The sequence below is a fragment of the Hipposideros armiger genome, unplaced genomic scaffold, assembly GCF_001890085.2.
Source record: "Hipposideros armiger isolate ML-2016 unplaced genomic scaffold, ASM189008v1 scaffold_172, whole genome shotgun sequence".
NCBI classification, from domain to species: Eukaryota; Metazoa; Chordata; class Mammalia; order Chiroptera; family Hipposideridae; genus Hipposideros; species Hipposideros armiger.
Window position 1 is genome coordinate 892,649 of NW_017731522.1, and position 16,037 is coordinate 908,685.

At 39.2% G+C, this 16,037-nt stretch overlaps 1 protein-coding gene across 17 annotated transcripts in view; it reads right to left on the minus strand.

Annotated features, from left to right (window-relative positions):
- Positions 1-16,037, minus strand: part of MAGI1 (membrane associated guanylate kinase, WW and PDZ domain containing 1) — a 705,149-nt gene that overhangs the window by 265,156 nt on the left and 423,956 nt on the right. For 16 of the 17 annotated variants that reach the window (XM_019652050.1, XM_019652047.1, XM_019652041.1 and 13 more), the window contains exon 2: positions 11,882-11,998. The exons of the other annotated variant lie outside the window; for it this stretch is intronic. In XM_019652050.1, the coding sequence (XP_019507595.1) occupies positions 11,882-11,998 (117 nt within the window). The remainder of the gene's footprint in view (positions 1-11,881; positions 11,999-16,037) is intronic. 17 annotated transcript variants of the gene reach the window in all.

Below are 16,037 nucleotides of genomic sequence, written 5' to 3' on the forward strand. Positions count from 1 at the left end.
AACAGGCAAAATTAATCTAGGGTGCTAAGTCAGAACCATGGTTACCTCTGGGAGGGAGAAGAAGTGTTTCATGGGAGCAGACATGAGTGAACCTGCTAGAATGCTCATAGTGTTCTGTATATTGATCTGGGTAATGGTCACATGGATGGATGGATGTGTGCGTGTAAATGTGGGTACACATGTGTATGTGTGTGTAAAAATGCATCAAGCGCAGCACCAAAGATTTAGATAATTTATTATATGTTTTACACTTTAAATGTTTTTTTAAAAAACTCTGTTAGAACCCAAATATGCCTAGCTCCAGGAGATGTCATAACTGTCATGCCAACCAGAGTCCGGAACAAGGGGAAGGAATAGACCAGTTTTTGGTGGAAGGAAAGGAAGAGAGAGGAAGAAGGAAATGGAAGGTGGGGAGGAGAGTGGGAGGAAGGGAAGAACAGAGGAAAGGAGAGAGCAAGGTGATGCGCCAGGCCAGGCCCCTACAGCATAGAATATGAATTCAGAATGAGTGTTATATCAACAAGCTGGGGTTTTTTCAACTACTCAATGTTCCTTAGAGATAACATGTTTTTAGTTATATCCGACAGCGTGTTTCTTAGTTGTTAAATGATCCACCTCTACGGTGAACTGAGTAGATACAGAATTCCCCCACAAGACCCCAGACAGCGGGGGTGTGCGTGAGGTGTCTAACTCCAGCATAATGAAGGAAGCTGGATGCCCACCTTTCAGCAGGTGGCCTATGGGAGGGCTAGACTGAGAAGCAAACATGAAACTCAGTCAAGCCCGTATTAGCCAAAAGTTTCTATTCCCTGGAGAAACATCTAGGAAAGCTGGGTCAAATGACCTTCTTGTAGATTCCCAGAATTAGCTATAGTCAAGCAGGCAAGAGTGTCAGAGCTTATTGAATTTCAGTCCACCGGACGCTTTTATATGACGTCTCATTTTCCAGTCACAGCATATATGTAAAGAATATTTTATATACAACTCAGGCAAAATTTTTTTTTCAAAATTCCACTGAAATAGATGTAGTGTCCCCCCACTCCAAATCACTAATTAAGTGAAGTTGGGGCTGAAAAACCCTTTAGAAATGGAAATAAGAAATGTGTATCCTTCAAATCAATTGATGAAAACAAAAAGTACAGATGTTGTAACTCCTGGCAATCCTATAAGGCCTGTTTGTAATGATTTTATCACATGAGATTGGGAAGGAGAAAATGTCAAGTTCATTTATGTACAGCAACTACAATTAGAAAGCCAAAGTAATAAATCTTTTACATGTCAGCAGCTTGTTGACCTTGAAAATGACTTCATTTCTAGTATAACAAAATTTTGTGTCATTTAAGACAACAGTATGGCCCCACTTCTAACAGGCAGGTCATAAAAATAGAGACGCCCCAACTAGAAATACGGCAACCTCAGAAGAAATGGTCCAAGGAATAAAGAGTTTTTCTTCTGATGACAGGAGAGATGAGAAATGCAACAAGAAGGCTGGGCCCTGGAAAAACTGGGTGGGGTTCTGAGAGGGCCCATCTTGCTTTCTTAGGTAGCTCTAGTCAACTGTCATTTACCCTATTTGGGTTTCTTCCATTGACAAGCAACTGAAGCTGGATCTGAAACAGCCAAGCCCTCCTTCAAAGGTGTCACCCCACAGCATCCCCTACCTATCAAGGTTGCCAAGAACAGGAAAGGTAAGAAGGTCATTGGACCAAGGTCTCCTAGCCATGAAGGGCCTCAAATTTAGACTTTTGTTCTTTTCAAATGAAGTCATGTCTACAGTTATAAAGATGCACTAAAAGGCAGGAAAGATATTTAAACTTGGGGTCTATTACCAGACTATACTGACTTCAGTGTACCTTGAGTTAATGTTTTATACATCTTGCCATTAGTGAATAGCACAATTATAATGCATTGCTATGTGTATGTTAAAAGCATTAAATGTAAGCATTACAACCATGTCCTAAGTTTTGCTGTTGCATTGGTCTTTGTGGTTACTGTTTTTAAACATTTCAGGAGACTCAAAAACATAAGTGGTCTCTCAATCCTTCGGATGTCCTAAGAAGAAAAGCGCCGTCCAAAGGAATACGCTGTCTTGAGACTGGGCCCAGTGATTAGGGTGCTTAATGTATCTATTATGCCGCTAAGAAACAGATTACTTTTTCAAGATGAAGCAAGCCTATGGATGTTAAGTGGGGTCACTTGCCCACGGTCACAGCGGCAGGCCTTTTCCTGATTTTCGCCGGGAAAGAGGTTGCACTGCTTTGTCTTGCCTCTCCTTTGGCGTTTATTTCACTTACTGATCACACTGATTCGCTGGTCTCAACATGGAGGTTGGTGCCTGTCCTTGTATGTCATACACCCTGGGCTTGCCCTATCATGGGGTTTACCTTACTCCATCATGGCTGCTTCTTGTTTATCTCCCCCCCTACTGTAAACTCCTTGAGAGCTGGAAATGTGACCTGATCATAGTGTGTATTATGCAATACACACTTGTTGAATGGACAGATAAGTGGAATAAACAGAGAATGGCTGGGTGAGTAGATGGATCAATTGACCGATAAAAAGAAAAATGAAAGAAATAATAGCTACTACCCAATAAGATCCAATTCTAATACTGTCTCCAGCCTTTAATTAGATGCACTAATGGAGAAATTTAGTAACTGGCTTGGATTGGGCTTCTAGTGTTCAAGGATCCATGGATATTATCCTTATTGGAATAAGGCACCACTCTCCATATTTGGAGAACATGGTTGAGACTGTACGTCCCAAACGAATGGTGATTTGATTCTGTCTCAGGCTTTATGTCTAGCTGAGTATCTACTGTTAGAACTCAGCCACTGCTCAAAGCCACACAGTTAGGGTGCTGCCTGTCAAGGCCACCATTCTCATAGATTACAAACTAAATAGTGCCCCCTAAAAGTTGTACAATGAAATGGCTTTGATGTGATCTAAGACTAGGAAGTAATTATCATAGAAAGAATAACAGAAGACACCCCACCACCCAACAAAGGAAATATGTTTAGTTACTGATTCTTTTTCCTTGTTTTTTTTTTTTTTTTGGTTGTTGTTTTTTTAATCTTTTCTAGAGCTATAAAATAGGTAACACGAGCCACCGGTTAAGAATGAAACTTGAACAACACAGCACAGCTCTACCACTTATTAACTGTGACATCTTGAGCAAGTTATCTAAACTTTTTGTTTTTTAAATGTGGTAATAGCATCTACAGTGCAGGACTACTGTGAGGATTAAAGGAGTTATTATGCTAATACAGAATAAGACCTAGCACATGGCATGCACTCAGTATGCTAATAATAACTATTATTATTGTTATTATTATTACTATTATACTTTTATATTTACCTAGACTCTCATTAGCAGATATTTAGGACCCATTTAAAATAATTTTTCCTAACTTATTTTCTAAAAATAAGTCTATGTACAAGTAGATGTACATAGTCTGAGCAAATAAAATGCGATTTCTAGTGGGAGCTCTAGTATCCACCTTTGCTGCCCAGGTTCCAGTCACACAACACCACTAAGGCAAGTCACTTAATGTTACTATGCCTCAGTTCCTTCATCTGTAAATGACAATAATAGTAGTACCTACTAAGTAGGATTTCCATATGGTTTAAATGAGAAACTACAATTAAAACATGTAGCATACACTTGGCATTCCATAAGTATTAGGTTTTTGTTTTAATATATGCACAATGTCTTTCAGGCTAGTATCTCCATACTTTAATAGACAAGCTCTATCAAAGTCCTAACAAAAATCTCAATTATAGGCTAAAAAGACCGATATTAATAAGGGAGAAAACAAAAACGTAACATTCGTACATAATCCCTACTCCCCAAGTTATATTGGTTGCTTTTTAAATTTTTTTTAGTATGGATTTATTTTGAAAATACTTTATTTGGAAATAATATGAATTTACAGAAAGTTGAAGAATAATAAGAGTACAAAGAACACTGTATACCCTATATCCAGATTCACCTAATATTAATGTTTTAAACTACTGGCTTGTCATTTTTTCTCTCTTTCTCTCTCCCCACACATAATACATTCTTAACCATTTTTAACATTTTGTAACCATTTGAGAATAAATTGCATTTGCCATAGGGATATGTAATTGGTTAATTTTAAATGCAATAGGAAAGTATATCACTAGGTGGTTAATAAGTCTACTCACATTATGGCTGAAATAACACAGTGGCATTTTATTGTTTAAATTTAAGGTAATCATTTGCAATAGCTCATTTCACATGGACTTTAGGTAAGCCCATCAAGAGCATAACTGGTGAAGTATCCTTATTTGGATCTTACCATAAATGCACATAATCCATTACAGCAGCTGGAAAATTTATTTGTACATATTTTTATGGAACACATTTTTAATACAAGGAGGTTTCTTTAAAAATATGTGTCCTTCATTCTCCTAACTTAAATGATTCTTTGGAAGGTAAAATTTAGTAAAATCATCTCTTAAAATAAATAATAGATGGTAAGGATACTGTGAAAACTTCCACGTCCCTACATAAATTGCTGTGGAAATTGCTTTATAATTGCAATAAATCTTGATGAAAAATGTCAGCTAAAATTATAAAGCAATTAAATAAATTAACATGACTGCCAAATAGATATTTTAGTATCCTACACCCAGCCAAGGACTAATCCATAGGTTATTAAGAAAAGGCTCTTTTTAAATTCAGTATGTTAATTTTAAAAAATGGTCTTTAAGGTGACTACACCCGGAGAAATGAACCAAGCGCTTGGACTCTTGGAGGCAGTTAGATGTGGATTTGTACCTGGGTTCCATCATTATTAAACTGTGCATCCTTGAACAAGCCACTTACCTAAGCTCTTCATACCTGAACTGCCATACTCATAATACAGGGGTGATAACAGTATGCCTCTTGGGGATTGGAGAGGGTTAAAAGAGACAAAACTTGTAACGCACTTAGCACAGTGCCTCCTACATATAGTAACCACTAGATTACTGATAGATGTTAGTTAAGCAGTAAGGTTGGTCTACCATCTTTTCATAAGAAGATTATAATTACATCAACTCTAATTAAACTTAAATTTAAACTCCTACCGCTTTCTCTTTTTCTACACTCCTGAGAACCTTAGAATAAGGAACACCAGCCAAACCATGTTTACACGAATCTATTCACAGACACATATGAATCAAGTCCAGTGTTAGGAGCTTTTAAGTTTGTAATTTTTCTTTTTTTTTCTCCAATGACTCCATCTACTCAGCAAATATGCAGTGGCAATTAGGGTAATAACATATAATAAAAAACACAAAGGAAAATAACATTGGGGAATTAGCTAATGCTGGGAATAGGCAGAGAATGCGCTGTTTCCAGCATGTCTCTTATTGGCTAGAATGTCCAATTATTAACCTTCACTATGTTCTCGCCTAGCTTTTACGTTGGGCTGTTACTCAACAAATATTTGAAAATCAGTATTTTTAATTTACCTTGTTTCCCCCCGCCCCAAAAAGAATCCTATAAACATAAAAAAAAGAGACAGAGTCCTATAAATAAGGCCCAAAGCCTAACAAGAACTCGAAAAGAGAAAAAGAAGAATGTGGGGCTTGAGAAGCCATATTCGAAAGGGAAAGGAAAGGCAGCAGGAAGAAGGCGGGCTGATGAAAATAAACGTCCTTCGAAGTGCCACGCCCACTGCTCATACACACCAAGAGTGGTGATGAGAAAATGGAGTCCCGCAACGCCTGAGTCACCTGCCCAAGTTAACAAAATCGGTAAGCGGTCGCGCCTGCCAGCCTTTCCAGCCCCCGTATCTGAAAGCCCATCCCACCTGAATGCTCTAGCCCTGAGAAGAGAAAATGTCCAATTCAAGAAATGTCTCAGCTCATACTTGCTGGAATAGGAAACTACATATGAGAAGTGATACCTCAAGCATAGGGGGGAAATCCCCTGGGCACAGGCACTCCTGTGTTTAAAGCATTTTCTATGGATGCAGTTCTGGGCTAAGCACTATCAAAGTACAAGCACAAATCCAAAGCATAAGAATTCATCCCTTCTCATAAAACTGAGCTGGCAGAACGTGCCATTATATAGGGTGTTTCTAGAAGCACCATATTTAATTTAAGCCACCTGTTAAAATATATACATTATATAGGATGGAGAACACTATGCCACAATATGAATGAGTCATTTCTTTGTTCCAATTCTTGTTTTTTTTCAGGACATGCTGAAAGGAAACCAATACATAAAAAATAAGTTTTGATGGAGAAGGAAGGAAAGGTTAAGTGTAGGTAGTAAGTGGGTAAGAGGGGTCTCCAGATCACAGACCATGAGAAAATATAGCATTGATGGGTAAAGGGAGGGGAGAGAAAGAGTTGAGAACTGATGGAGAAGTAACGAAGACAAATACTGATTGTACAAGTTTTATAGGCAACAAACATTTGTGACTGAATAGGAAAGAGGCAGGGTTTAAGGGTCTAATGGGCTTGAGTTCAGACCCTTAGTAATCTGTGTGAAAGATCACGGCAGGCTTCCTACTACACAGGAGAGGCAAAAACTGAATCGCAATTATTGTTACTAGTCAGTCTCAGATGGGCTAGGTTTCAGAAAGGCTAAAACCATCCTTCGTCTTAGACAGCACTTACTTTTGTTAAAGGACAAGGGCAATAACCACAGTGAGAAGGTTTCTAGTGACTTTTATCTCATCAGTCCCAGGGATGCCTATAGAACTGTCAAGTTCATGCGTTACAACCTGAAGAGTCCACTCGTGGCCAACACAACCTAAACACAGGGATGCATGTTCCAGGAGAGCAGTAATGCTCCAACATCCAGTTCTCTATCCTGCTCCTGATGATAAACTGGACTAGTACATACCATCAGCTCTAATTACACAATGGGTTGATTCTCAGCAAGCCGTGCTGGAAAGAGCAATACTTAAAAGAGAAACAAATAGGTTCAAATATGTTTGAAAATGGCACCTCTGCAAATCAAGACCAGGCTCACCTATGTTTACCACTACATCAAATTTAAATTTGTCTTGTAGAGCAAAGAAACTTAATCCCTTTGTAAACTCCTTTAAGTCAATGATCAGTGCCTTTTGCAAAGATTTCGATGGTCTCAGTATCAGGGAGAGCCTTGATCAACAAAGTGTTAAGCTACAGAACAAAAATGACCTCTCCTTTCCTCTTTCAGATGACCTCTGCTTGAAAAGACAGACGAGTTCCTTAGTGTTGAGCCCAGAGAAGAGAAGAGGCGGGAGGGGTGTTGTTGAGCATTCCAGAGAACCAGTACTACTGGGTGAGTTGCCTCTCCTGACAGCAGCAGTATCGTAAACGACAAGCCCTGTCAGGTAACGCATCTATCTTCACAGGAAAAGCAGCCATTCTAAAGCAAGAATCTCAGATGTTGTCACATCAGCAAGGACAAGCAGTCATAAAGCACGAAGGCTAGCAATGCAGGAGACAGAGCAATATCGAGACTGCAGTTAAGAGGAGCTGTGAATGGGCACCCAGCTCACAGGAACCTTAACTTTTCCCCCTCTGGGCCTGGCTTAACAGCTAAGTAATCAGTGGGTCCTTATCAGCCATCCAGGAGCTCACGCCTCTGAGCTGCCTTTCATTCTAAAACCTTTACGGCAAAAGCAGCTCTTGCTGTTTCTCCCAAATTCTAAGTAACGAAGAAAAATAAATAAATAAAACAAGAAAAACAAAGAGCATCTTTATCCATCTCTTCATTTGTTCATTCATTCAACACATATTTACCCTCTGGTCCAGGCATTCAGTTAGGTGTTTTCTGGTCACGGAGGTGGATATAGTCCCCAGCTTCAGAGGAGCTAGGTTCTCATAGGACAGACAGACAAGCAGACACGGTACGTGCTTGAAGAGCGTCACAGAGGGTGGTTCTGGGAACAGTGAGGAGGGCAAGAGGTGTGACCTATGGAGGCCGTCGTGGAGTAACTGGTATCTAGGTTAAAGCTTAAAAGAAGGCTGTGAACTGGTCACATGGAAAGGTAGGGAAAGAGGAGGAAATAATGCATACCCAGTTACACAAAGGCACCAGGTAAGTTCAGGGAATAGATGAAGTTTGTGGGGGGTAGGGGGTGGGGTAGGGGGAGGCTGGGAATTCAACATAACTTGAGGGGCAAGTGACGGGAATATTATCCAAATGGTTCTGAGGAATGAGAGAAGTTAGCAGCACCGATGACATTCACATGCATTTCAATCCATTCATTTAAAGGTGGTTTTCCATAGGTATACTCAGAAGAGATCTAATGAAAAATAAGATCAACCTAGATATCCCCAGAGAACCGTGTAATGATTTTTTAAAAGCTGAATAATCATTAAGCAATTATTACAATTCTATTGAAAATCAGAGAGAAGATACTTATTTTTAAGGTATACTGCCTTACATAGCCCCTACCACCCCAAGACATAAAAGCCCATGATTTTAAACAGCTAAAGCTTACAAACTTCAGCAATGAGAAGCTTCTTTTTTCTTTCACTCTCAATGGTCCATGTTATTTATATTGCTCTAATCACGCTATTTCTAATTACACCTTCCATGGGAGTCAGAGAGAAGTGGTTTAACCCCGACAATGCTACTTGCTAACTGTGTGACTCTAGGTAAGCTGGTCACCTCTCTGAGCGTTGGTTTCCTAGAATGGACCCATCTCTGAGAGCTGCTCTCAGTACCTGAGGACACAATGCTGGAGGGGATATTTCTATTTCCATTTTACTGAAGGGGAAATGGGACTCAAGAGACTTTACGTGACTTGCACCAGGCCACCCAACTATGCCCTCAGACCTCACACCAGGACTCCGACTCACTCTGTATTGTTCTCTTTGCTGTCATAATTTTTTCTGGTAGTGATTTTCAATGGTAAATATAAATTTCCACTACAGTGAATTTTTCATACTGCAGAAATAAAACTTTGAATAAAGGCAAAATAAAGGGGGAGTGGAGAATAACACTAACTGTAGCAAAAATAGCACTGGATGAACACTTCAAATGGGTAGGTTTTATGGTATATGAATTATATCTAATAAAGCTGTTAAAAATTAAAAATAGCACTAGATGAGAAGTGAGTACTGTGGTATTTAGAAGGGGTTCGATGTTGTGGACGTTCCACTTGTTGCTTCATTTTCTTACCTATAGGATGGGGCTGCTATTACCTACATTGTGTCTGCCTAGGGATTAGGATAAAATGGGCTCCTCAATGGTGCAATCCAGCATTGTACACGTAAGGCTCTACTATATTATGATGACACTAAAGAGAACTTGAGAAAAAGGGACTTTATCCTTTAATTTCTAATGACATGGGTACCTCCTAAAATGTATAGGAAAGGAAGGCAAGCCTGGCTCGCAAGCACCTGTTCATGAGGTCATCCCTTCTCAAAATACTGAAGTCACTGAAATAGCAGCAGCAGGAAGTTCTGGAAAATACAGATTACATGAGCTTGTTTCCCTGTGACACAGTTACCACATAATCAGGAGGATCTATTCTCCAATCAAGGGCTTCCTAATCCATTAGCATGACAGGCTGGAAGAGAGGTTCAGCTTTACCAGTTACATGGGGCAAAGAATCAAAATAAACACAAATGTGGCCGGAGTTACCCAAGCCTATACGAATCCCCAGCCACGCCTGATCTACTCATGTTCAAAGGCAAACACACTGTGCCAGACTTGGAAACAGACACCTCTGAATTTCCTTCCCGTTTTATGAAGGAAATGTAAAATGAAATGTTACTTGTTTTCTCTTTCAGTAGGAAGGCCATTTCCATGTTCCAAATTCCTGATTTACTGGTTTCATAGAACGGAAACATCAATACTAAGGGCTTTATACAAGCAAAGATAAAACATGATTCTCCACTGCTTTTAAAAAGCTGAGGTCATTGTCTTGCCCCAGTTCCTACATAGTGGTAAGCTTCAAATCAAGCCATTTAGCTCACAGTCAGGTCCAATAAATCAGCGGAAAAAATAAACGGGAAAGCATGCCAAAACGTAACCATAGTAACACCACAGACGCATCAAGAAGTGCTGTGCTCATTTGCTTCATTCCCCATTTCTTAAATTGGAATCTAAGTAGGGGAAAAATTACACAGAGAACAATCATGATTCTGCAATTACTAAATTCTGCAAAACTGCATTCAACATGCTATATGAGAACTTCAGAGGCAGCTATGGTATGGCGACAGAAACAGCCCTGGAGGGCTTAACAGATGCAACTTATCCGTTACTTGATTTCCCCGTGGCTCTATTTCCTCAGCTGTAAAATGGGTATTAAAAATCCCAACCTCAAAGGGTTTTTCTAAGAATAAAACTGGACGGTACATCAGAGGCAAGGCAATGGCAGACTCAGGAGACCCAAAGCCCTGGTCACCTTTCAGCCTGTTTTATTGGCTTAGTGTCTTGGTTTCCTGATCTGTCAAAATAGAATGATAATCCCTGCCTCACCCGCATGATTAACATTAAATTATTATTAATCCAAATGTAAGGAATTACTCTTAGGATATTATTAAGATTATGGTTTTCAGTTCCAATGCTGAAAGACTAAGAGACCTGAGGGCCAGAAGATCCCACTAATACAGTATTGCAACATTTTCTCTGTCAAATGCAGCTCTGCCGCTCAGCAGAAAGAGGCAACTTTGGGGCCCAGACCCAAGTTACTTGCAGTCAACCTCTTTTCCTCTTGGAGCCTTGGTTTCATTAATATGTAAAATGGAGGGCAGGGGGCTAGTCTAGGATCTGATCTCTAAAGGTCCCAGTCTAGATTTCTGGTCTAAGGCCTTGCTATGACATGCCTTAGATTAGGTCTGTTTATTATTTTGCAGTAGTATCAGGAAACATTCGCACTCTAGCACATTACTTGCAAAGTATTATTTTTTAAAGAAAACCATTTATAGCAAACAAATCACAGCAATAAGCTGGGTACCTTGAACTCCATTCCTTCTTTCTTTTGCTGGTTAAAATATGATATCTCTAAAAAGATATTTGAAATGTTGAGGGATAGGGTAATAGAGAGGAGGTAAGAAAACTTCCAAGTAATAAACCAGAATCATTCTTTCTTCTTATTTTCAATGAAATTAAATAATTGTACGTCTTTCCAGGATTCCTACCTTATGACCGGCTAGCTGTATAGGGATAGTTTGGTAGAATGTACATAACACTTCACTACAAATGAGCTGCCATTTTATCTATCTCATAAACTCCTTCCCTCCTTGGCTTCCCTTAATACAAAAACCCTGCTTTCGTAGTCCCTATGTTCTGCGTCTTGCTTTCTCAGATTTGGTTTGATCTAATGGGTTTTGGCTTTGGATTTCTCTAATTTGTGGAAACCAGTTCTTCAAACACAATTATACATGAAATCCTTGCTTCAGAATCTGATAAAGCTGAGGAAGAAGAGAATCCAGTGAGGCATTCTGCTCACTGAGGGGCCATTAGGAACCCGGCGAGCTCTGAAGTGTAAGTCTGAAGGCCTTGGGCCGGGTCCAACTCATTAGTGACGGTTACCATTTATGGAGGCTTACACCACACCCACACTATACAAAACGCACTTACATAACCTCAGCCCATTTACTCCTCATAATAGTTCTGTGAAGTCATTAGTATGATTGTGATTACCTTTTCACTGATGTGAAAACTGAACCTTACAAAGGACAAATAATTTGCCCTACATTGTAAGCTAGGAAGAGGCAGAGCCGGAACTCAAAAGCCAAGTAATTCACCTTGTGCTGTGCTGTGTCCCATTGTCAGTTAGGACTCCCTGGGCTTACAGAGTCGCTAAGTGAGCAAGCTGCCCATTGTTCCAGAGCCAGCTGTTGAGCTCTTCTTTCTCCTGTCAACGTTTCACATACCCACTCAGCAGTAAGATGCGCAAAACTGGCTACTTACAAGGCACAGCATGGCGATAAAGATTATCCCTTATGGTCTGCTGGAGCTCATGATCAGGAGACCCTTTCTGGAACCGCTGACTGAGAAAATGGCGCAGGTCCTTGGTAAGCTTTCCTCCTGTAGAAACATAGAAAACAGGAGAACACATCAACAAGAGAACTTCCAAGAGACCGAGCGGCCTGAGGGCTGTGTGGGAAAGCCACATCAAGCCATTCTAGTCAGCTACTTTCGGTCTTATTTTAGCTTTTCCTCTGCAGGGGAGAAAGGAAGCAAGAATTTAACAAGATAAAAAAGCATTGAGGGCCGGCCGAGTGGTGCATTGGTTAAGAGCTGGCTTGGGATGCCAGAGGGCCCCAGTTCGGATCCCACATATGAGGGCCAGTGACACTGCCCTCTACAGCTAAGATGCTGAACAACAGCTCAACCTGGAGCTGGGCTGCCGTGAGTCGCCAGCGATGGCTGGTGGGTTGCCATGGGCTACCGTGTGTAGCCAGCAGCCAGTGTGAGAGGCCGTCCAGAAGCTGGCGACTGATCTGCCTCGCCCTGGAAGAGCACAATGATGGTGCCAACTTGGGCCAGTGAAGCAACGTCCTCCGCAACTAGACTGAAGAACAAAAGGACAGCAACTTGCCTGTTCCCTTTCCTCCAATTCCCCAGCACTGTTCCCATCCTCCAAATCCCCAATAAAAACCTTTAAAAAAAAGCATTGAGATAGCATTAATTTGGGGGTCCCATTTCACATAATACTAGAAGGCTGAAATAACAAATAATTTAAACTAGGCTATTACATTAAAAATATATGCCACAGACACTTGCAGACACTATTAGAGGGAGAACAAATGGCTGAAACCTTAAAGAGGACAATCTAGCAATAGCTGACAAATTAGAAAATGTTCTGAACCAGGGATTCAATTGGTAGACATTTACCCTATGGATATACTTGCAAAAGCCTGCCAAAACCTTCAGTGTTGTTTATTGTAGCATTTTATAACAGCAAATAAATAAGAATAAAAACAAAACCCTGAAAACAGCCACCAGGGATCAACTAAGGAAAGCATAGTTCATCCAAACAGTAACTTTTCTGCAAAAGCTAGATCTTCACGTGTTGATATTATAGGATAATATGTGGAATAGTGCATGCTGTCAGATCCCTTCTGTGTAGAAAGGAATAAAGAAAAGGAGAGACCATGTATTAATGGAAGGAATCTTGAGAAAGTTTTAACAACAGTTTCTTTTAGGGAGAAAGACTTGAGCGTGGGAAATAAAGAAAGCGAGATCACTCTTCATTGTACAAATAGATAGATCTTACTATCCTGTGTTGATTCACACACACCTGATACACATTTCTTTTTAATTATTATTGTTGTTTAAGCAATAGTTAACTGGGTGGAGCTATTAGTTTAGTTCTTTGTAATTCTCTACACATAACAGAACAAAAAAGGCTAAAAATTATGTTGCAAATATGTATCATAGAAAGAAGATAACTAAATGTTTTTTTAAATTATAAATACAAATTATAGTCTACAGGATCAACAGAAAGCTTGTAGGTCAACCTAGTTCACATTCATCATTAATGAAGAAAGATGCTTCAGTGACAGCTAAAAATAACAAGGCTGAGACTGTCCTTCCATTTTTAGACAAGATAAAAATTAGGTGAGAGCATTTCTAGCCTTAGAGAAACAATGCAGCAATGATGAGAATTTCCCCATGGTCAAAAAGAATAAATCATGAGGATGACAGGAATAGTTAGGATAATGACTGTCCCACCTAGGGCAGAAAACTACTCATCTTCAGTCTAATATCATGATCAAAACAAGATTCTCTGCTACGGTCTATCATTTCAGAATATACTAACGAAACCTAATTTAAACTATGTATTTGAGTTGTATTATACCTATGGTTTCAAGTGGCCGAAAGGAAAATACATATATTCAAGTCATACTTAAGTCATTCAATAAATATTCAATTACTTGTCAAATATTTTTTGAGTGAAGAAGACAAACACCCACACACCTCACTCACCCACCCCTAAAACAGGCACAAGGTTTGAACAGGCATTTCACAAAGGAATATATATGATTGGCCATTAAGCACATGAAAAGATAGTCAATATCATTAATTATCAGAGAAAGGCAAATTAAAAACCATACTATTCCACTTCATACCCATTACAATGGCAAAAAGACTGACAGTATCAAGTATTAGCAAGATTGTAGTGCAACAGGAACTTTTATACACAGTTAGTGTACAAAATGGTTCATTCTTTTGGGAAAACAATTTGTCAGTATCTTATAAAGTTACACCTTCACTAACCAAATGACCTAGTAGTTGCACTCTTATTTATGCAAACAAAATGAAAACAAGTGTACACACACACACACAAACACACACACACACACACACACACACACAAACTTATACATGAATCTTCATAGCAACTTTATTCATTATATAATAGTCCCAAATTGGAAACAACCCAAATGTCCATCAACAAGTGAAGAGATAAGCAAAGTGTATTATATTCAGACAATAGGATGTAACACCTCAATTAAAAGGAGCCCATACGTAATATTGATAAATCTCAATCACATCACACTAGGCAAAAGAAGCTAGACATAAAAGAGAATGTACAGTACAATTCTATTGTTATAAAAAGTTTTAGTAACGGCGAAACAAATTTATAGTGACAGAAGGCAGTTCAATGGTTACCTGAGAGAAAAAACACTGACTGCCAATGAGCACAGGGCTTTAAGATTTATGGAGCGTGCCAATGTCAATTACTTGGCTTTACAATTGTACTGTAGTTATGGAAGATATTACCACTGGGGAAACTGGGTGAAGGGTACATGGGACCTCTGTACTATTTTTTACAATTTCCTGGGCATCTACAATGATTCAAAAATAAAATGTTTTAAAAGGAGGGAGAGCAAGGAAACTTTTTGGGGGTGATGGCAATAGAATATACCTTGATTATGATAGTGATATCACAGGTTTATACATCTGTCAAAACTTACAGCACTGTATGTGTAAATGGGTGCATTTTATAGTATGCAAATTATACTATAATAAAATCTATTACAAACGTTTAAAATATACATAATTATTGAATGACTATGTGGTAGGCACTGTTCTAAATGCTTAGTTCTCAAATTCCCCTTAGAAAATTTAACTAAGAATAACAGAATAAATGTTGGTAGCTAAGACAGACAGACAGCCTGGGTTTAAACCCTGGCTCTACTATTTAGTCGCTGGAAAGCCCAAGTGTGTTACTTTATCTCAGAACCACACTCGTCTCATCCGCAAAAACAGAGCACCGATGTGTCGGTAGCTCCATCACATGATTGTTGTGAGGATTAAATGAGATTCAGACCCTGCTTGAAAAAAAGAAAGCACTCAAGGAATGATGGAAATTACCATTATGAGACTGTAGAGTGGAAAACTGTTTGAGGCGAGTGGGAAAAAAATTGGGATCAGTCTGAAGATGGACTGTGAAAAAAAAATGCACATAAATTTAAAACCCATCCTATGGGCTTAGAAACAGAAACAAAATACAGGCCTGGGGAAACTTGGATTACAGGATATTTCTAGAGTTTCTGAAAGGGAATAAAATTTTACTTGTGCTCAAATGGTCTGGACATATGCAAACTGGTCAACAAACATTTAGTACATATGTAATTTATTCCAGGCACGGTGCTGGAGCTGGAGTTCAGGAAATTAAACCAACTGGTAAGTCCAACTGATGTGTGATAGTCACACCTGCCAACTCTACCTCTAGGTATAAAGCACTCTGGAATTTGAACAAAAGGATAACAATTTCTAGGTTACAGCAAAATCTCTGTAACCTAGAATCTAGGGTTTTATATTCCCCTTAGGAGACCACAGATGTAGACATTAAAAAGACACTGCCAGGTGGGTACTAGACTTATAGGGGGATCACTTCATAAGTTCTATAAATGTCTAACCACTATGCTATACACCTGAAATTAATACAATATTGAATGTCAACTGTAATTGAAAATAATTTTTAAAAAAAGACGCTGACAGTTATCCTTTAAACCAGCGGTTCTCAACCTTCCTAATGAGGCGACCCCTTAATACAGTTTCTCATGTTGTGGTGACCCCCAACCATAAAATTATTTTCGTTGCTACTCTATAA